We start from the raw sequence: 18,930 nt of genomic DNA on the forward strand, positions 1-18,930 counted from the left end.
TAAGTCTCTAAGCCAGACAGCCGAGAATCCTTACTTCACCAGAGGCAGGATTGGTAATTTCTGATTACGTTTTCCCCTCTCTCAGGTGGTCTAGTTTCTGTCCTTAGTTCTATCTACAGTATCCTCTAGTCCAGAGTCTGGCAAGTTTTTTGACCGTGACCCACTGTAAGAAATACATTTCACATATTACCCCTACCCAGACACATACATACACAAAACCAAATAGGTACTTCACCAAAAATATTAGCCTTACTAAGAAAGATGTTCTCAGACATTTTCTATACTGTTGTATATTACCCAATTTCTTTTTTAAAAATAAATTGGTTTCAAGCCACTGAATTGATTTCAGGATCCACTAAGGGTTGAACCCACAGTTTAAAAAACCAAGTCTAGTTTGTGCTGAACTATCCCAATAGCCAAGAGAACTGTTTTTTCTTTCGAGGAAGATTAGCCCTGAGATAACATCTGCCACCAGTCCTCCTCTACTGAGGAAGACTGGCCCTGAGCTACTATCCGTGCCCATCTTCCTCTACTTTATATGTGGCACGCCTACCACAGCATGGCTTGCCAAGTGGTGCCATGTCCGCACCCGGGATCCGAACCAGTGAACCCCAGGCCACCAAAGCAGAACATGCGCACTTAACCACTGCGCCACCTAGCTGGCCCCCAAGAGAACTTTTGAACATGGGAGTAAGATGGCTCTCCAAAACATATTGTTTAATACTATTTGATACTATTATTAATTTTTGGATCAATAAAAATTGAAAATCTGCATTATAATCTCGTATGACATGTCTCCAGATATATTTGAAAATTTAAATGAGTTCTTTCTTAAGTTGTGAAGAAACAAAACCAATCATATTAAAGTACAGAGAGAGATCCAAATCTATGTAATTTCTTAATTGTTCACTAAGGATTTTTAGTTTTCATCTTTGCAGTATTTCACTAAGCATTGGCTTAAAGACGCTGATTTAGACATCTATCCCTCTCATTTGGGTCATATTAATTAAGATAAGATTATTAGATTTGAAGATTTATGTGAACTTAAAAACCCAATAGGGTAATAAACCCATTTGAAACCAATATTAAATATAATGGCCAATATTTGCAGGAAGGGTTAATAACCTTGGGTCCAATGCACAACTTTATCAGTATCACTATATTAGATTTTGCATCCAATTTAGACTTTCATAACCACTTGTTTGGAAAGAAGACAAATTGCTTCTTATTACATTTACAACTACAAATGGTAGTTGAAAAGACTTCCAGTAAATTAGTGCCATGATGAGAAAAGCAATAAAACAAATTGAACGTACTAACTGCAGTCTGTTCTACTACAACTCGAGTTCCTTAAATGTGCGCCCTCTCACATCATGGATGCTCCATGGGGATTGGTGACAGTATCACAAGGCAGTGGTGTGGGTTCACACACATATATTTAATTTCTCACACTTAGAGATAAACTTGAGCAATACGTGAAGACTTCAGATCAAAGCGCCGCCTTCGCAGCAGAGCCTTCCTCTGCTATAAATAGTGGCCGATTTAACAGCATCAAGAATCAGAACCCTTTTCGCTGGGTACCTGGTGAAGCCGCAGACATAAAATATGCTACAGAGACTTTTTCCACGGTGTTTACAAAACTTGATGAGGAAGTTTACAGTGTGAATCAGATTTTTATTTTTGATGAAACTGCTCTCTATTTGGAGCAAAAGCCCCTAAGTTCACACATCTCAAAGAAGGCAAGAGCCACAGAGTATACTGCTGCAAATGTTTGACTAAGTGGAATGCTGGGCAATGCTAAGAAAGAGTCTTTGGGCTTCTGCTGGTTACCAGGATTATGACTGTTTCTGTTATCGCTTAAGTTACAAAGCCCCATAGGCTGGGAAGGAGCTATTCCCCACTGAAGCCCTATTATTTTCATTGTGCAACTTTGTAGAACTTTAAAAATACACATATGACATCACTAAAAATAAATAAATAAATAAGTGTTGGCAAGGATGTGGAGAAATTGGAACCCTTGAGTACTGTTGGTGGGGATATAAAATGGGGCAGCCACTATGGAATGATATAGAGGTTCCACAAAAAATTAAAAACAGAACTACCCTATGATCTAGCCATCCCACTTCTGGATATATATCCAAAAGAATTGAAAGTAGGACTTGAGGGCTGGCCCAGTGGCGTAGCAGTTAAGTTTGTGTGCTCTGCTTCCATGGCCTGGGGTTCACCAGTTCGGATCCCAGGCATGGACCTGCACACCACTTATCAAGCCATGCTGTGGCAGGTGTCCCACATATAAAGTAGAAGAAGATGGGCACAGATGTTAGCTCAGGGCCAATCTTCTTCAGCAAAAAGAGGAGGATTGACAGTGGATGTTGGCTCAGGGCTAATCTTCCTCAAAATGAAACAAAAAAAGTAGGACTTGAAAGAAATATTTGCATACCCATGTTCATAGCAGTACTACTCACAATAGCCAAGAGTTGGAAGTAACCAAAACATGCATTGACAGATGAATGAATAAAGAAAATGTGGAATATACATACAATGGAATATTATTCGGCCTTCAAAGAGAAGAAAATCCTGTCACATGCTACGATATGGATGAAACTCGAGGACATTATGCTAAGTAAAATAAGGTAGTTACGAAAAGACAACTACAGTATAATCTCACTTATATGAGGTTCCTAAAGTAGTCACATTAATAGAAACAGAAGGTAGAATTGTGGTTGGCAGGGGTCGAGGTGAGGGTGAATTGGGGCGCTGTTGTTCAATAGGTATAGAGTTTCAGTTTTACAAGACAAAAACGCTCTAGAGACCTGTTGCACAACAATGTGAATATACTTAACACCATTGAACTGTGCACTTAAAAATAGTTAAAATGGTAAAGTGTATGTTATGTGTTTTTTATCACAATTTTTTTAAATGAACATAAAGTATTATAACAGAAACTCCTATATTATTAAATTAGCTGACACACTTGAAACACAGTCATTGTATGGAATTTGATTGATAAATATTACTTTAAAAATATTTCATAGATTTGACATCTTGTATGTATGTACATTTTGAAGCAAAATTACAAGAATCTATGCTGTGAAAACTACACATTGATTTTTCAATTTTTGAGCTGTTAATTTTTAATATTTCAGTCTTTTAGAGATTTACCATACTTCTATATTGTCTTATTTCTTTTTCCAATCTATCTTCTACTCCCCATTATTTAGCAAAGGATATGATCTCCAAAATTTTTTAGGAGGTTCAGACTGAATATGTACTTTGCTATGTCATGGGACTTCCATATAACAATTCTGTTTTCTGCACTATTCCATCATTACCCTATTTTACTTCATAACATAGGAAACTGTTTTGATCCTAATAAATTAGTGCACAGCTCATCTGTGGGAACATTATTTCTTCTTCATTGTCATTGTAAAGCTTATAAATAACCTATTATTCAAGGGGTTACTCTGAAATTTATCAATAGTGTTGCTAAAATGACATTCACTGATCTGTGGGAACTTTCACTGAAATCCTGAGGAGTAAGTGTTGACAGTGGATAATGCATCCAGTACTATTTTCTTAATTTATTTTAGCATGTCCTCACCCCTGTGCCAGCCTTACTCAGTGCTCGCTGAGTTGTGCAAGCAATGGGTTGGGCAAAGCAAATATTTCTTCCATAAAATAACTTTTTAAAGATTTCAAATGTTGACAACCCCTTTGCATCCATTGTCAGTAATGTTGAAATAACATTTCCTCCCTGACTTTTTCATTTCTTATCAATATTACGTGAATGAACAGGAAAACGTCCTTTTCATGATCTTTTTATCCTACTGTGGTGATCATTCTCTCCATTTTTCACATCCTCATCATCTCATTGACTCTTCTCAATGCTACATCATAGCTTAATGAAATGGAAGAAATTAATTCATTTGGAGTTCTTCCCATCATTGCACTAATAACTTCTGGTTCAGAGGATAAAGTTAATTTTTTTCTTCTTTATTGTTTGGCTTATCACATTTTGAAATCATTTGTGCAATTCTTTAGAAACACGACTTTTTCCCTCTCTTATTTTTAAACATCTCAATGACAGGAGTACAGTGTTTAAACTTTCCCTTTAAATTTCAGAAGTATGAAATATCTGCTGCAGGTTACTTCCTAAAACATTCAATTAACCTTAACATTTTCATTGTTTCCATAAAAAAAAGGCTTGTTGGCAGATTAGGCTAACACTGGTAACTGGTCATTTGCGAGCAAAGCTATGAAGCCCAATTTGAAATATTCAATTGAGTATTATCAACTTTTTTTCATTTTTGACATTTTAAACCTGTCATCTTGTAAAACTAGCTGCTTGACACTCCTTTGGGTTTCCTGCAAGCCTCTCAGTCTCTGATATCCAAAAGAAAACTCACGATCTTTCTCCCAAAATGAGTTCATTCTTCCATCCAACAAATATTTATTGAGCTCTTAGTATGTGGCAGGCACTGTCTTAAAGGTGGGGCATACAGGGTGAACAAGATCAGACAGACCTTTCTCTCTACAAGTTGGCAGTCAAGCAGAGAAGCCACACAAATCAAATAAGCACAATAAGTAATTACAAACTCACATAAGTTATGTGAATAAAGAGACACAGCTCCTTGTTGTAAAGGAATTCGTCCTTCATCCCGCAATCGTGACTTCCTAAGGATTTCAAGCTTGAAATAAGATTTGATGGGTGGATTGAAATTAATCAAGCACGTGGAGGACACACCATGTGCAAAGGTTTGGTGAGTAGCTGAACAAGGGCTGATGTGCGTAGAGGCCTAGTCACAGAGAGCTCCAAAGCCCTTGGTCTTTATCCACAGAACCACAGAAATTCTCCTAACTGTTCTAAGAAGACAGTGACTGAAATAAAACCTTATTTGGAAAACACCACTCTGAAGAACAGTTTGGAGGGGTGATCAGAGCTGAGGAGAAGAAACTGAAGAATGAGATACAGCAGAAGCCCAGGTCAGAGAGACGATGGTGCATAGCAGCAGTAGAGACGGAGGAAGGTTGAGAGACATGAGGGATTTGGTGCAAGAGCTGACATGGCGCATGAGGAGAAGGTGTCAAGGATGACTCCTAGGATTTTATTTCTATCTCTTCCTATCCTGCACTATATAAACCCAACTAATCCACAACAGATCCACGGGATCCTTCACCTCTCTTACTCCCACATCCCAACTGTCCTTTAAAGAGGCCTTCATCTCTCATATCTGTGAGATTCCTCTCCATTTTCAAGGCTGCTGCCCTACTGCATGCCCGTGAAAAACCTCACCTGGCTTATTCCCACAGCCTCCCAGGAGTTTTCCTGTGTACAACGTCTGTCCCCTTCCATCCATTCCACAGCACCACCAGAGTACTTTGTCATTACCACATTTAGAAGCCTTTGTTGGCTTCACCATGGTGGACCAACGTTCAAACTCCTTAACTCAGCACACAAGGTTTGTGATGATCTGGCCCCTGATTTGTCACTCACTACTGTTTGGAATTCTCTTTCTCCCCCTCCTTCCCATTCTTATTCCTCACTGCCACCTCTCTAAACAGAAACTCAAGCATGACGTCTCAGAAAGAAAAAGAGAGAACAACCCTCAGTTTTCTGTTTATCTGAAATAAAGGTAGATCAAAGCCAGTCCAAGGCTTTCAACCAAAGTACTTTCAAGAAAGCTTCTACTTGTCCTACTCTTCAATCTCCTTCAAACTGAGTCTTATTTAATGGCATGTACAGACACATCTCTCCTGGGTAACACTGTTTCAGTTAGGGTGTTTTCAAGGCCTGTGAAAGAAACCCCAGCTCAGATGTGTTTATCAATAGGAGTATTTATCATCACACATAATGAGGAGTTCTGGGTTTTGGTAGACCTGTGATCAGCCTGCTCCGACACTCTTATCACTGTAATCATTCCAAAGCTGGACTCCTTTGTGGTCATAGATGCTTCCAGTAGCAGTCGGAGCTACACATTGACTAAATCACTCCAGAGGGGGTGTGCAGCGAGCTTCTCCAGTCATTCTATAGCAACTCTTCTCAACAGACCCAGGAACTAGGCCAGGAGTCCTTATGCAAACCAACAACTATTGCCTGGGGAATGCCAGGTGTTCATTGGTCTACACCAGGTTCCTGAACCACTACAAAGAGGAATAGAATTGACTTAGACCAGCGCTTTTCACCAACAGCATCAGTATCACCTGTGAACTTGTTAGAAATGCAAATCTTTTTGAATCAGAAACTCTGGGGGTGTGACCAGGCAATCTGTGGCTTAACAAGCCTTCCAGGCGATTCTAACTGACTCATGCTAAAGGAGAAGCCCTGCCTTAGATAAGTCAAAACCATTCATGGGGTTTCCCAGAATCACATAGATATATAGGATAGAATGAACTCCGGAGTTAGGGTTTGAGAAAAATATAATGTGTATGCGTCTTAGAGTCTGCCCAAATTGAGAGGACCTCTCCTCTCTAAGTTAGATTGTACCTTTTTTTTTTTTTTTACTTAATAAGACAAACTTTCCAGGACACTGAGAGATAGAGACCAGCCAAATAGTTTCACAAGCCCATTATTCCCTATCAAATGCCATGCACAAGAATTTCTAAATATTACTCACACCTTTTTTTTCTGCCTGAAGGTGGGAATCTTTAATCATTCAAATGAGCTGCCAAGATGTTATTGCTCACACACTGATGGGCAGTCAGCCATTTCTCAGCCCCACCCTATAGCTAGCCCCTGCAGGGACTCCCAGACCTCCTACCAGTAAACAGAGGGTGTTCCTGGCCCACGAAATACTTCCCCTACGGCAGAAATGATGGGCGCGAGAAGAAATCCAATTACAACCTTTGGCTTATTTGGGATACAAAAGGACAGGATTTTCCCACCTGTTTTTGCAAAACTGAATATTAAATACCCGCAAGTAAGCAACAAAACTAAATACTGGCGCTTCAAGCAAGGGATTGCACGTGCATTTATCCTCAGTATGAGCAGCTAGTCGTCGAGGAAAGGACACAGTGATCTTGACATGCTTTGCCTAAGGAAAACAGTCAAAACACATTAATAATCCATGAGACAGAAAAATGTTTATTATGGAAGGAGCTGGAATCTCAGACCCCTTCTGAGGTTTTTCTGTGAGTCTCATAGGAATGCGAAATAGATAAGGCTACTTTCATTCAGGGAGTCAGAGAAAGGAAAACGGACTAGTCATTTGTTCTCTGTTGCTGATATCCGTGTCACTCAGGGAGTGGAAACTCAGTTTCCAACAGATCTTCATCATTTGTCTTGGGCTTTGATCCAGTTTATAAGTAGGGGTTCTTGGCTGCAAATAACAGCAGCTAACTCGGCTAGTTTAAACAGAGAAGGAATTTTCTGCAGGTTATTAGGTCAGGTGTACAATTCCCAGAGGGGCTAGAGAATGAGGTTTGCTGGATCAATGTCCAAAATCATACCTCACAACTGGTTGCTTCTTTCTCCACTAGGCACAGACCCCACAGCTTGCACCATCAATACTGACACACAAACTTCTTCCATCGCTTCCGTGGAAAATAGCATTAGCTCCCGCTACCTCCATCACAGAGATTCAGTGAGGCGCCAACATATTTGTGCCGCTAGCTTCTAATTCGAAATCGGTTGCCAGTGGCTCTAAGTCACATGCCACCCCAGCCACAAGAGGAGGTGGGGAACCGAGTAACTGTCATCTAGAGTGAAAAGTGGACTTTGTAAGGTGGGAATACTCCTAACATTGAAAATTGTTCAGAGGTGCTAAGAAATCCAAAAACGTGGTAAACATCTACTAGATCCAGACTTCGGGGCTTTTATATGTTTATGCTCAGCTTTCATTTTGCTTTTTTCCATCAGGTGTGGGTGGAGGAGACAAGCAGGTAGAGCAGTTACACGCCGTCCAAGTGCACACGCTAGGACTTCTTAGCATCTTAGTGGAAATGACAGAAAGCAAGTGCCGTGACAGTGTCCTGCCCAGTGGCCGCCATGCTACCCCACTAGACCCAGAAACTACGTAAAAAAACTCTATCAAGCAAAATTCTTATCAGGAATTTCAATTATTCATAGAATAATGGGCTATCAGTCCTAGAGAAACTGTTAATATGCCATCTTGTCCAAATCCTTCCATTCAAATAGCTATTTTTTATCACTTTCTTTTTAAAGAGGCGTACGTGACAGAAAACATTGTGGTGCTTAAAATTTGTAATTTTTAATGAAAAATTACATGAAGCCAGAATTTCCAGAGCAACCAACATGTTTAAGGGAAGAAATTGGTTATTTTTGAACAGACCTTACTTAATAAGGAACATGTTAACCTTAGGCAATGGAAATCAAAGAGTTAAGAGCTGGCTTTTACTAGCCCATGCGCAACCTTGTTCATTTAGAAAAAATGTCTTCCTGAGTACACTTTTTACCTCTGTACATAGCAAATTATCATTGTATTTTTATTTTTTAAGAACAAGATGATTTACTACCATCAACCTTAAACTTGTAACAAATGTATAAATTTATAACGTCTAAAAGTGAATAGCATCTTCTTAGGTTGTGCAGCGCACAACCTGCACAACCATGCATGATGGTCCTGATAACTGGTTACTCCCTCTTCACAGAAAATCTTTTCTAGAAGATATTTTGTTAAATCATTAACTACATGGATATATGCCATATTAATTAGACTGCTTTAACAAAGGATCTTAAAATTGAGTGGCCAAAAAAGATAGACGTTTTCCCTCTCCTATGTAACTAACTTGGGCAGGGATTGGTAAATTATAGCCTGTAGGCCAAATTTGTTGTTCAGCCTGTATTTGCATGGTCCTCAAGCTAAGAATTGTTTTTATATATTTAAATGGTTGTAAAAAAAAAAAAAAGAATGCGTGACAGGGACACTATGTGGCCTGCAAGGCCTGAAATAGTGATTATTTGGCCCTTTACAGAAAACAATTTGCTGACCCCTGGCATAAAGGCTGGTGGGTGGTCAAAGACAGGAAGGAAGTTCTGTTCCACAAGGCCACTCAAGGACATGTAGCCGAAAGTTCGGTCTCTGAACCCAATGCCAATCCAAATAACGAAAACAGAGTCTTGAGTGGAAGAGGAAAGGTTTTTACTATGCCAGGCACAGGGAGCAAAGCAAGGGCTCATGCCTCAAAAATTGCTAGCTCCCCGATGAGGAATGGGTAGGGATTTTCATTTGGGGTTTTGGGTAGGGGAGGGGGTGCATGTAGCTTGTGCAGTTTGGCATTTTCCCACCAGCCTGCGTTTGGCCTTGAGAGGCTGCTTGCAGCGGGGGGGGGGGGGGGGGGGGGGGCGGGGAGGGTGAGATAGGAGGATGGCAGGTGGGTGTCCTTCGCCCCGTTATCTCGTCTTCCTGTTGGAGGCAGGTTTGAGCACCGGAGTCGAGGAGTTGAGGTCTGGGAAGCCTCCGCTCTCTGATATTCTTGAGACAGCGGCTTTCCTGGCAAACTCAAGGACACGTGATTAGCTAACCTTTAGTGTGCCTCCAACTCTGGGCCACCTGGGCTTTTAACAATTTGTAACTCCCATTTAGTTGTAAAGCTCAAGGAGTCCAAGTTTAAAGAAATAGGTATTTACATATGAGTGGAGCTAGAGAAGCAGCAAAGGGGGTGGTGGGTTTTAGTTTTAACCCCATATACGCTGGGTTCAATGTGGGGGAACTGATATCAGGGCTGATGTTAAGAGCCTGTAACAGACTCAGGTGCATTCTATCATGTTGTTCTACCGTCACTCACCCAGCATGTTATTTTCATCCTCATGATCAAGGTCAGCTCACCATCACCACTTCCACATCCTGGTCAGTGCAAGCGGGAAACAGAAAGTGAAGGTCAAGCACTACTTTTATGTAAAAGTAGGACCAGAGGTTGCACACATCATTTCCCCTTAAATCACACACCTGGAACCATAGCACATTGACACGGCTAACTGCAAGATCAGGTGGGAAATGTCATCTCTGACTGGGCAGGCACGTGCTCAGCTAAAACCCTCGGGCTTCTGCTACTAAAAGTAAGTGAGGGAGAACTGGTGGTGAGAGAAATTAGAACTTTCTGTCTGGGGCCAGCCTGGTGACACAGCAGGTAAGTGTGCATGTTCTGCTTCGGTGGCCAGGGGTTCGCTGGTTTGGATCCCGGGTGCGGACATGGCACCGCTTGTCAAGCCATGCTGTGGCAGGCATCCCACGTATAAAGTAGAGGAAGATGGGCACGGATGTTAGCTCAGGGCCAGTCTTCCTCAGCAGAAAGGGGAGGATCGGCAGCAGATGTTAACTCAGGGCTAATCTTCCTCAAAAAAAAAAAAAGAAGTAGTCTCTGCCTCATCCACTACACACAGTTCTCCTGATTTCCTCGGTGGGTGCTGAGCTGTTTCAAAAGGTTAAAATCTCCCATCTCTCACCCACCCCATTATCTGAGTAATTCTCACGGAGTGTTTTTCCTTTGTGGGCATTCGTGTCAACAACAAACACAGCTTTTTCACACACACACAAAATCAAGCAAAGGCGATGGAAGATAGGCGAGGGCGGCCTGGGGCAAAGGAGCGGGGAACGGATGGAAAAAGGCACTCATCAGATGAGAAGGGAGGTATTTTAGGAGCCTTCAGTTAATAGCCCAAGCAGCTGAAAATCACATTATTAATGTCCTCAGCCACTTCCTGTCTTTCCTGAGGAGGCTTGTGGAAAACGCTCCGGGTTGCCTGCCTCCTGCAGAGACTGATGAATATAAAAACTGTCCAGTAGTCTAATCCGAGGGTAATAAACACCAGTCAGCCTCCCAGTTCATGCAGGTGAATCCAGTCCTAACTGATACCGGGCTTCCCATTGAAAAGAGATTTTCACATATTGAGGCATATGGGTAACTATTCGAGTTCAAGTCTGATTCGGCTTGAACTAGAAAGCCTGACCTATGGCCTATCAAACATTGTACATCTGCTTATCCATTAAGGTAAGGAATGCACTCTCTTAAGATAAAGAATGCGTACTTCCCCTCCTAGGGCCTCTTCATAACTCCCAGATTAGTCCTTTTCCTAGCATCCTGGTCATGAAGACCTGCTAATTTGCAACTGAATGTATCCCTGATGTGTTTAATGTATCTTTTTTGTTCTAAAAAGCTATAAGACTGTACTGAAACCCATGCTTCTCTGGAACCCCTTCTAAGGCCTTCCAGGGTTATAATCCTGACTCTGGCCCATAATAAACGCACCCCAATTTTGATTTATAGGTTGGTTATGGATTATTTGCATCGACACCATCACCCCGTTTTTATTTGTTGCATATTTTTCAGTGATGGTGTTCAATGTCTACAGTGGGTGAGGAAGCATGAAAATGTATCTCTGACACTCTCCGCTCCAACTCTCCTGAGTAAAATATCAGCCAGGCGGGAAAGCCCGAAGCGCCTGTCTGTCTACTCAGGTTGTCAGGGGCAGCGGGAGATCTGTGGATTCCCCGGAGGAACAGCACCTCTGAACACCTGCCGTCCTGGGAGGGGCATCAATCTTCCGGGCCCAGCAGAACGTCAGACGGCTGCCCAGCCAGGAGAAGGCTGACACCTACAGGCTGGGAGACAGAGAGCAGAGGAGATTTCCCAGGGCACCGAAAGAGAACGGGCATTTTGCTGTCCATTGCAAGCTTACCAGAGCAGAGTGCTATGTCCCCCCACCAGCCTGTCCTGGCCACCCAGGGTCAAGAGGAACACGAGAAGGCAAAGAAAACTAACAGCACACCTCCCGTAAGACAAACAAAGCAAATGGAGGAAGACACAGCGGAATAACTCATGGGGACCCCTGGCAAAATCGAACTGCCAGACGAGAGAAAAGATGACTTTAATAAATAATAATAGCACTTAAGGAGATTCCATTAAAACATAAAAAGACTCTAGGCAACTAAAAAATATTATTTTCAAAGTAAAAACAATTTCATAGATTAATGAGAGAAGAGGATGGTCATTTTTGAGCACTGAATTAGTGTCCTGAAAAAATAAATGGAAGAAATACTTTTAAACACAGGTCACAGAGAAAAAGACAGTATGTCTTTTAGAATTCAGTTGCAAATACAAAAATCACTGTTGTTGTTTTAAGCAGAAAGGAATTTCATAGAAGGAAATGGGTGTTTGCAAAATTGTGAGGTGCTAGGTTAAGCCCCAGAACTAACCCAACAAGTTACCACCTCTGCCACAGTCGGGAAGATGGGAGCCACTGGCCCCAGTGCGGACTCCAGGACCCCCACCTCAGCCTGGTGCCAACAGAGAGGGTGCCTATGCTATGCCTCTCAATACCCACAGCTAGTAGCCAGAGGCTAGGGCTCTGTCACTGCTGCCGCAAGAAAAGCAAAGGCCTCCACAGCTGTGCAGCAAAGGCAGTAATCCCCCTCGCTCCGCCTCCTGCCTGGGTTCCTATGCTTGGTGGAAGCCAGGTTAAAGGCAGAACCCAAGCTGAAAGAAAGTCTGAGAAAGGTGGCCTTTGCTTTTCCTAAATCTAACATACATGAAAACACATTAGAAGTTTAGAATCATATTACCTGCCATAGATGATGTAGTGGACATTTGTCACTAATGCCTGTCTGGCAGAATCCCCCACAATTCTGTACTTCACCAATTTTAGGATGTATTTCACCAATTCTAGGACACACACTGTTTTTTCACAATGCAACGTGTCTGAAATCACGTGCTTCTGACCATCAATGGCATCTTAGATTCCCCTCATTTTAGGGAACACCCAGTCAAACAAAAGGGAGAGTAAATGCTCAGTGAATGTTGGCTATTACAATCACTAATCTCGTCAAAAGAGAGGGGAGATCAGCGGCCGCTGTGATATTTTAGAATTGGTTGAGCATCTCATTATGTTAGAAACTAGAACAGACGATTCTTATTTTGTACCGTGATGCTCAAATGTAGCAGTCTGTACATTTTATATCCGTAATTTGCAAATACAAAATCCCAACGATCAGCATCTGCACAGTAGTTGGCAAATCAAATCTCCAACAGTATAGCAGGAACACGAACTATTCTGAGGACAAAAATAGAACCTGAAATGATTTTGAGGCAAGGTGGAGGCAATGCTTAGGAAAAACTAAAAACAGCAACATGGAACAACTTGTACCACGTTGATGATTTTAATGTAAATTTTTATGAAAGACGCCACAGCACCTGGGAATTAAGTAAATAAATGTGGACATAACCAATAAGCACAACTTTGTCATTGCTCTTTAGCTAAAATGCAGAGATTTGGTTTTGAAAGAAGAAACATCTTCCAAAAATAGAAGACACTTGATACATAGCGAGGTGTAATCCATTTTTAAGTTTTAGAGGCACTATTTCAACTGTTTTAAGAGTTACTGTTAACCTTTCTAGATGGGATCTTTAGGGGTTAACTATCTTTTGTTGGTTTGTAAAGTGGCCCCCCACATGGAGGGCAAGGAGAGACTGAAGAAAGAGGCAGACCACTCCAGGTTGGCAGGTGGCAAGGGAACTCACGTACAGGGCTTGTCTTGGGCAGCCACAAGACGAGTAGACCTCCAAACCCGCCTGCCAGAATCTTAGTTTGTAGAGAGGCCTTACCTGGCTCCAGCCACACATCCAGTCCAGGTGATCTCAGTAACACCTTACTGTCTCAGGGCTGCGTCCTTGAAACAGCTGAGGCTATTGGAATGGTGGGCAGAAGTACATCCCAAGGACAGACAAGGGGGTCAGGAGCTGCCAATTGCCAGGTCCAGCTGGAGGGTCAATTGGTAGTCACGTCCTCTCCATGACCTCCCCCAACATCTTTCAAAATCTAAGTCTTTAAGAGAATTGTTTCTTTTACATACTCATTTGAATTACTTGAATGAGATCACCTCTAGCTGAGCCTCCAGCATTTGAAAAGATAAAATAGACACTGCGCTTTGTGTTCTGCACAAGCAAACACAGTGCTCAGGACCACATAACAGACCTCTAACTGGACTGGCAGTCAAGGTCTGATGCCTCTAAGTGCTGAGCTGCCCGGATTTTCCCTGTCAGAGCACTTAGCGAGCTGTTGTGAAGTGCTGGATGTATTCTCTCTCTGCACTCAGACAGCAAGCGTCACCTCAGTCTTGTTATTTTTCATCCCCAGTACCTGACCCAGGGTAGACTCAATAAACACAGTGAATAAATTAATTGTCAAATGAATGAATTGTTGAGCAATAGTCCTGTGAAAAGAAATACTCCAAGTGTACTGACATTCAAAATATTCCTGACATCGTCTCTCAGGTTTTGGCATAGTATTTTCCTCCAGGGAAGGAGGCAGAATTACAAAGTAGCTGAGTCTGTCTGTATAGGAAAGTCCCTTCTTATAAAATTTTTTAAAAATATTTTACTGTGAGGGGCTGGTCCGGTGGCATAGCAGTTAGATTCACACGCTTTGCTTCTGGGGCCCAGGGTTCACTGGTTTGGATCCCAGGTGTGGACCTACACACCACTTATCAAGCCATGCTGTGGAAGGCATCCCACATAAAAAATGGAGGAAGATGGGCATGAATCTTAGCTCAGGGCTAATCTTCCTCAAATATATATATATTTTTTACTGTGAAACGTAGCACACACACATAAAAGGGAAAGAAAAATATATGCACAGTTTAACATGCAGATATAAAGTGAACACTTAGGACCCAGGTCAAGAAATAGACCACCGCTAGGACCCCAGAAGCACCTCCCCCTCTACACTCTCAACTCACCTCCTGCAACACCTGCCAGCACCTGCCAGCCACCACACTCTCCCTTTCCTCTCGAAGTAACCAACATTGACAGGAATAATTTTTTATTTGTTTTACCATCTATGTTCAAATTCCTAAATTATATGGTTTAATTTAATTCCTTTAAATAGTGAGTTTCCTTGGTTCATCAAGATTAGGTTATGGTTTAAGCTTTTCAAGAATATTTCATGTCTAGTAGGCAAAGAAAGAATCGCACTTGAAGTGCTAGCTAAAAAACAAAGCCTCTGGTTGTATCACACACAGATATAGTTTTACAAACACTGGCCATTTTCAGACAGTTAGAAAAAGAACAATAGAATAAAAATAATTCCTAGCAACATGTTTATTTAAGCCTTAGCTAAGCTTTCATTTACAAGCAAATATTTTCAAGGGAAAAAAAAAATCACGAGACAATATTTTCAAATGTTATACCATCTACATAAAAATTAAACTTGCAGAATTTACAAATTAATATTCTGAGCAGACAGATAAATTATACATCCTTTTGCAAAATCCAATCTACAGCACTGAAAAATTCATACAGCTACAACATAAGACATTCTCTCTTTACAATCTACCTATTTACATAACTTTTCCCACTGCAGAGGATACAGTTTTCATCATAGCTACCAAAGTTTGCAAACATAGTGTATTTAAAATATACGTAGCAGCATATAAAAAAATTAGATAAAAGGGGAAGGAAATACTACTATTAAATAAAAATGAAATTAAAAGGTGATAATAGAAACAACTCCATAGGAAAATAGACCAAAATATATTTCTGTTAGGACATCAAAAATGTTTCCCATCACAGAATGTATGCACAGCACTAATAAAACAACTTGACAGCATTTTAGTCCTGAGCACGGAATATAACACAGCTGCAAAACTTTGGTCAATACAAGTAAACATCAACATTTAACACAAACTGTTTAATATTCTTTGTTAGTAGATTCAGGTCAATTCCACCTCATGAAAAATCATCAATAATATTCTCATATCCTTTTTTTTCCCATTACATTAAAAGAGCTTTGAAATTTGGGAACTCTCCATAGATAGATATAAATACCAGACAAATGAACCACAATTTGACTAACATTCCCAATGTGTTTAAATATGTAAATCATCTGAACAGACTATATGAATGAGTTAACAGTGGGTTGCATTAACAGGTGTATTTTCTGGCTGTCACAAAAGCAGACATCTTCTAATTCAAATAATTTGAAGGTGTTTTTTATAGCCAGGCACAAAAACCTCCAGCTACAATAAAAGTGCGAATCAAGCAGTATATCAATTATAGGATATATATGTATTGATAGATATTAAAATTAAGCACACAGGATAGTACACAATTTTATTAGAATACCATTTATATTCAGCAGTTGGATTCAGGTATATTTTCCAGTTAATACCATTCATAAGTTTTTGCCTAATAAATGCAGGGCAACATTTTCCATCAAGGACATATGAGTATAATCACAGTATTCCGTTTATGACTGTCTTCATTCATGGTTAACTACTGGCCGTATCTTCCCCCAGATCTCCTGTGTCAGAGACCTGCCCATCTTGCAAATTGCGAGCCTTCCAGATTCTCACTGTTCGATCACTACAAAACAATAAATTAAAAATGAACATGTGAAAAGAGGCAGAAAGATAAACAAATAGCTCTTAGAATTACTTATCATGGAAACAATTTCTGAAGAGGTCTTTAATAGATGTAAGTAAAAATATACACTGCCCCATAAGTACAGCAAACAGGTACCCACAAAATGATATTAAAAATAGCTCATATTATCAAGGGCTAACTATGTGCCAGGCATTGTTACCATGTGCCCTTTACATACATTAATGCATTTAATTCTCTTTAACTACCATACGAGATAGGTAATGCTATTATCACCTTTTTTTTTAAAGATTTTATTTTTTCCTTTTTCTCCCCCAAAGCCCCCCGGAACATAGTTGTATATTCTTAGTTATGGGTCCTTCTAGTTGTGGCATGTGGGACGCCGCCTCAGCATGGCTTGATGAGCGGTGCCATGTCTGTGCCCAGGATCCGAACTGGAGAAACACTGGGCTGCTGCAGCGGATCCTGCAAATTTAACCACTCGGCCACGGGGCCGGCCCCTATTATCCCCTTTTTATTGATGCACAAATTGAGGCCCAGGGAGGTTAAGTAATTTGCCTAAGATCAAAAAGGAACTGATAGAGCCAAGATTTGAATCTAGGCAGTCTGGTCCCAGGGCCCCATCTCTTAACCACTACACTGGATCTGCACTCATTATTTCCGAAAACAACATGTGATATGACATGGTCAGAAGACTTCAGGCACAACAGCCCTGAGTAAGGTCACAGTGAGGCCTGTGGGAAGGGAGGGGGCTGGGGCTGGGATTCTGGGGAATTGGTGAATCTGGCAACAGCAAGGAAGAATTATCTCATCTGAGATCAGCGTAAGTCCACAGAAAAAGCAGGAGGCTATGGAGAGGTGGACTAATACTCCATTTATCATAGAATACAGAAGATTAAAAGTGTTTCTGGGGCTGGCCCAGTGGCATAGCAGTTAAGTTCGCTCATTCCGCTTCAGCGGCCTGGGGTTCGCCGGCTGGGATCCCGGGTACAGACATGTGGGACACTGCCTCAGCATGGCTTGATGAGTGGTGCCATGTCCACACCCAGGATCTGAACCGGTGAAACCCTGGGCCGCCGAAGCCGAGCGCACGAACTTAACCACTTGGCCACAGGGCCGGCCCCTCTTTGGCTTTTCTTGTTAAGAACATTGCAAGAAAAAAGTCGTTGACAATAAGGAAAAACTGATTAACCTTACTTGTAATGTAGTAACCTCATTAAATTTTACATGATTATTTCTTTAGTCTGTAAGTTTCTTGAACTACTAATTCTTTGCTAATGTTGACGGATGTTATCTGAACTTATTTTTAAAAATAAGTTTAGTTGAGGGACAGGCCTGGTGGCTTGGCAGTTAAGTTGGTGCACTCTGCTTTGGCAGCCCGGGGTTTGCTGGTTTGGATCCCTGGTGCAGACCTACACACAACTTATCGAGCCATGCTGTGGTAGGCATCCCATATATAAAGTAGAGGAAGATGGGCACAGATGTTAGCACAAGGCCAGTCTTGCTTAGCAAAAAGAGGAGGATTGGCAGCAGATGGTAGCTCAGGGCTAATCTTCCTCAAAAAAAAAAAAAAATGTTTTTGAGGAAACTTGCTTCTGTTCACCCAGCATGTGGATCCTGGGGACCAGTTATCAACACATTTCTTACCATGTTTCTCACGGCTTAAAGGAAATGTTGCTTTTCTCCAATTTCCTAATAAACCCAAAGCCAAAAGAATGAGAGTTTCCATAGAATTTTATAGTTAAAAGGCACTTCAGAGATTATGTAGTCCATTTCAAGGATAAAAAGTTTAGTGACTTGTCCAATGTAACACAGTAGAGGGCAGAGCTGAGCCTAGAATCCAGGTGTTTAATCAATAGGCTTCTCACCAACCCACAGAGCACATGTCCATTGATAACAGCAAGGGGATATGTTCATTCATCTCTCCCTTTCATCCACTGCATTTATTCATTCAACCATCCACTCAACAAATGTTTATTGAGAACCTGCTATGTGCCAGGCACTATTCCAGATGTTTGGGATACATTTTTTCAAATAAATAAATAAAAATTAAAAACAAAACCTCCTGCCTTTGCAGATGATATATTCCAGCAAGAAGAGACAGACAATAAACTATAATAAATAACTAAATTATAAAGTTTATTAGAAGGTGATAAAAGCTATAGAAAAAGTAAAGACAGAGCGTGGTGAAGGGGATCAGGAGTGCTAGGTGATAGGAGAGACCGTATTTTAAAACAAATGGCAAGGAAAGACATAGAAGAAGGTCAGGATCTCTGAGGGCAAAGCATTCCAGGCACAGGGAGCAGCCAGGGCAAATGTCACTCCTAAGGCAGGCGTGAACTTGGTATGTTCAAGGACCAGCAAAGAGGTTACTGGAGTTGCAAGAGAAGAAAGATGAGATGATTGAACTGCCAGTACTGGCCGTGACAGAGTCAATTGTGCCAGGTTCGTTCTCCTGCTGTAAACAAAGTGAAAATTTGACAATATATATGGAACAACTGTTTTCAGACACTGGGCAATGGGCAGTGCCGGGCTGTGATCCCTGAGAAAAGGGACAACAGAGAAGGTGAGCTCTGTGATAGCCCTGGCTTTCAGTCC

At 41.3% G+C, this 18,930-nt stretch overlaps 1 protein-coding gene across 13 annotated transcripts in view; it reads right to left on the reverse strand.

Moving 5' to 3' along the window:
• Positions 1 to 15,036: 15,036 nt before the first annotated feature.
• Positions 15,037 to 18,930, reverse strand: part of KIF21A (kinesin family member 21A) — a 147,832-nt gene continuing 143,938 nt past the window's right edge. For all 13 annotated transcript variants that reach the window (XM_070494032.1, XM_044775322.2, XM_044775321.2 and 10 more), the window contains one exon: positions 15,037 to 16,314. In XM_070494032.1, the coding sequence (XP_070350133.1) occupies positions 16,221 to 16,314 (94 nt within the window). In that variant the 3' untranslated portion in view covers positions 15,037 to 16,220. The remainder of the gene's footprint in view (positions 16,315 to 18,930) is intronic.

Source organism: Equus asinus, chromosome 22 (assembly GCF_041296235.1).
Source record: "Equus asinus isolate D_3611 breed Donkey chromosome 22, EquAss-T2T_v2, whole genome shotgun sequence".
Lineage (NCBI taxonomy): Eukaryota > Metazoa > Chordata > Mammalia > Perissodactyla > Equidae > Equus > Equus asinus.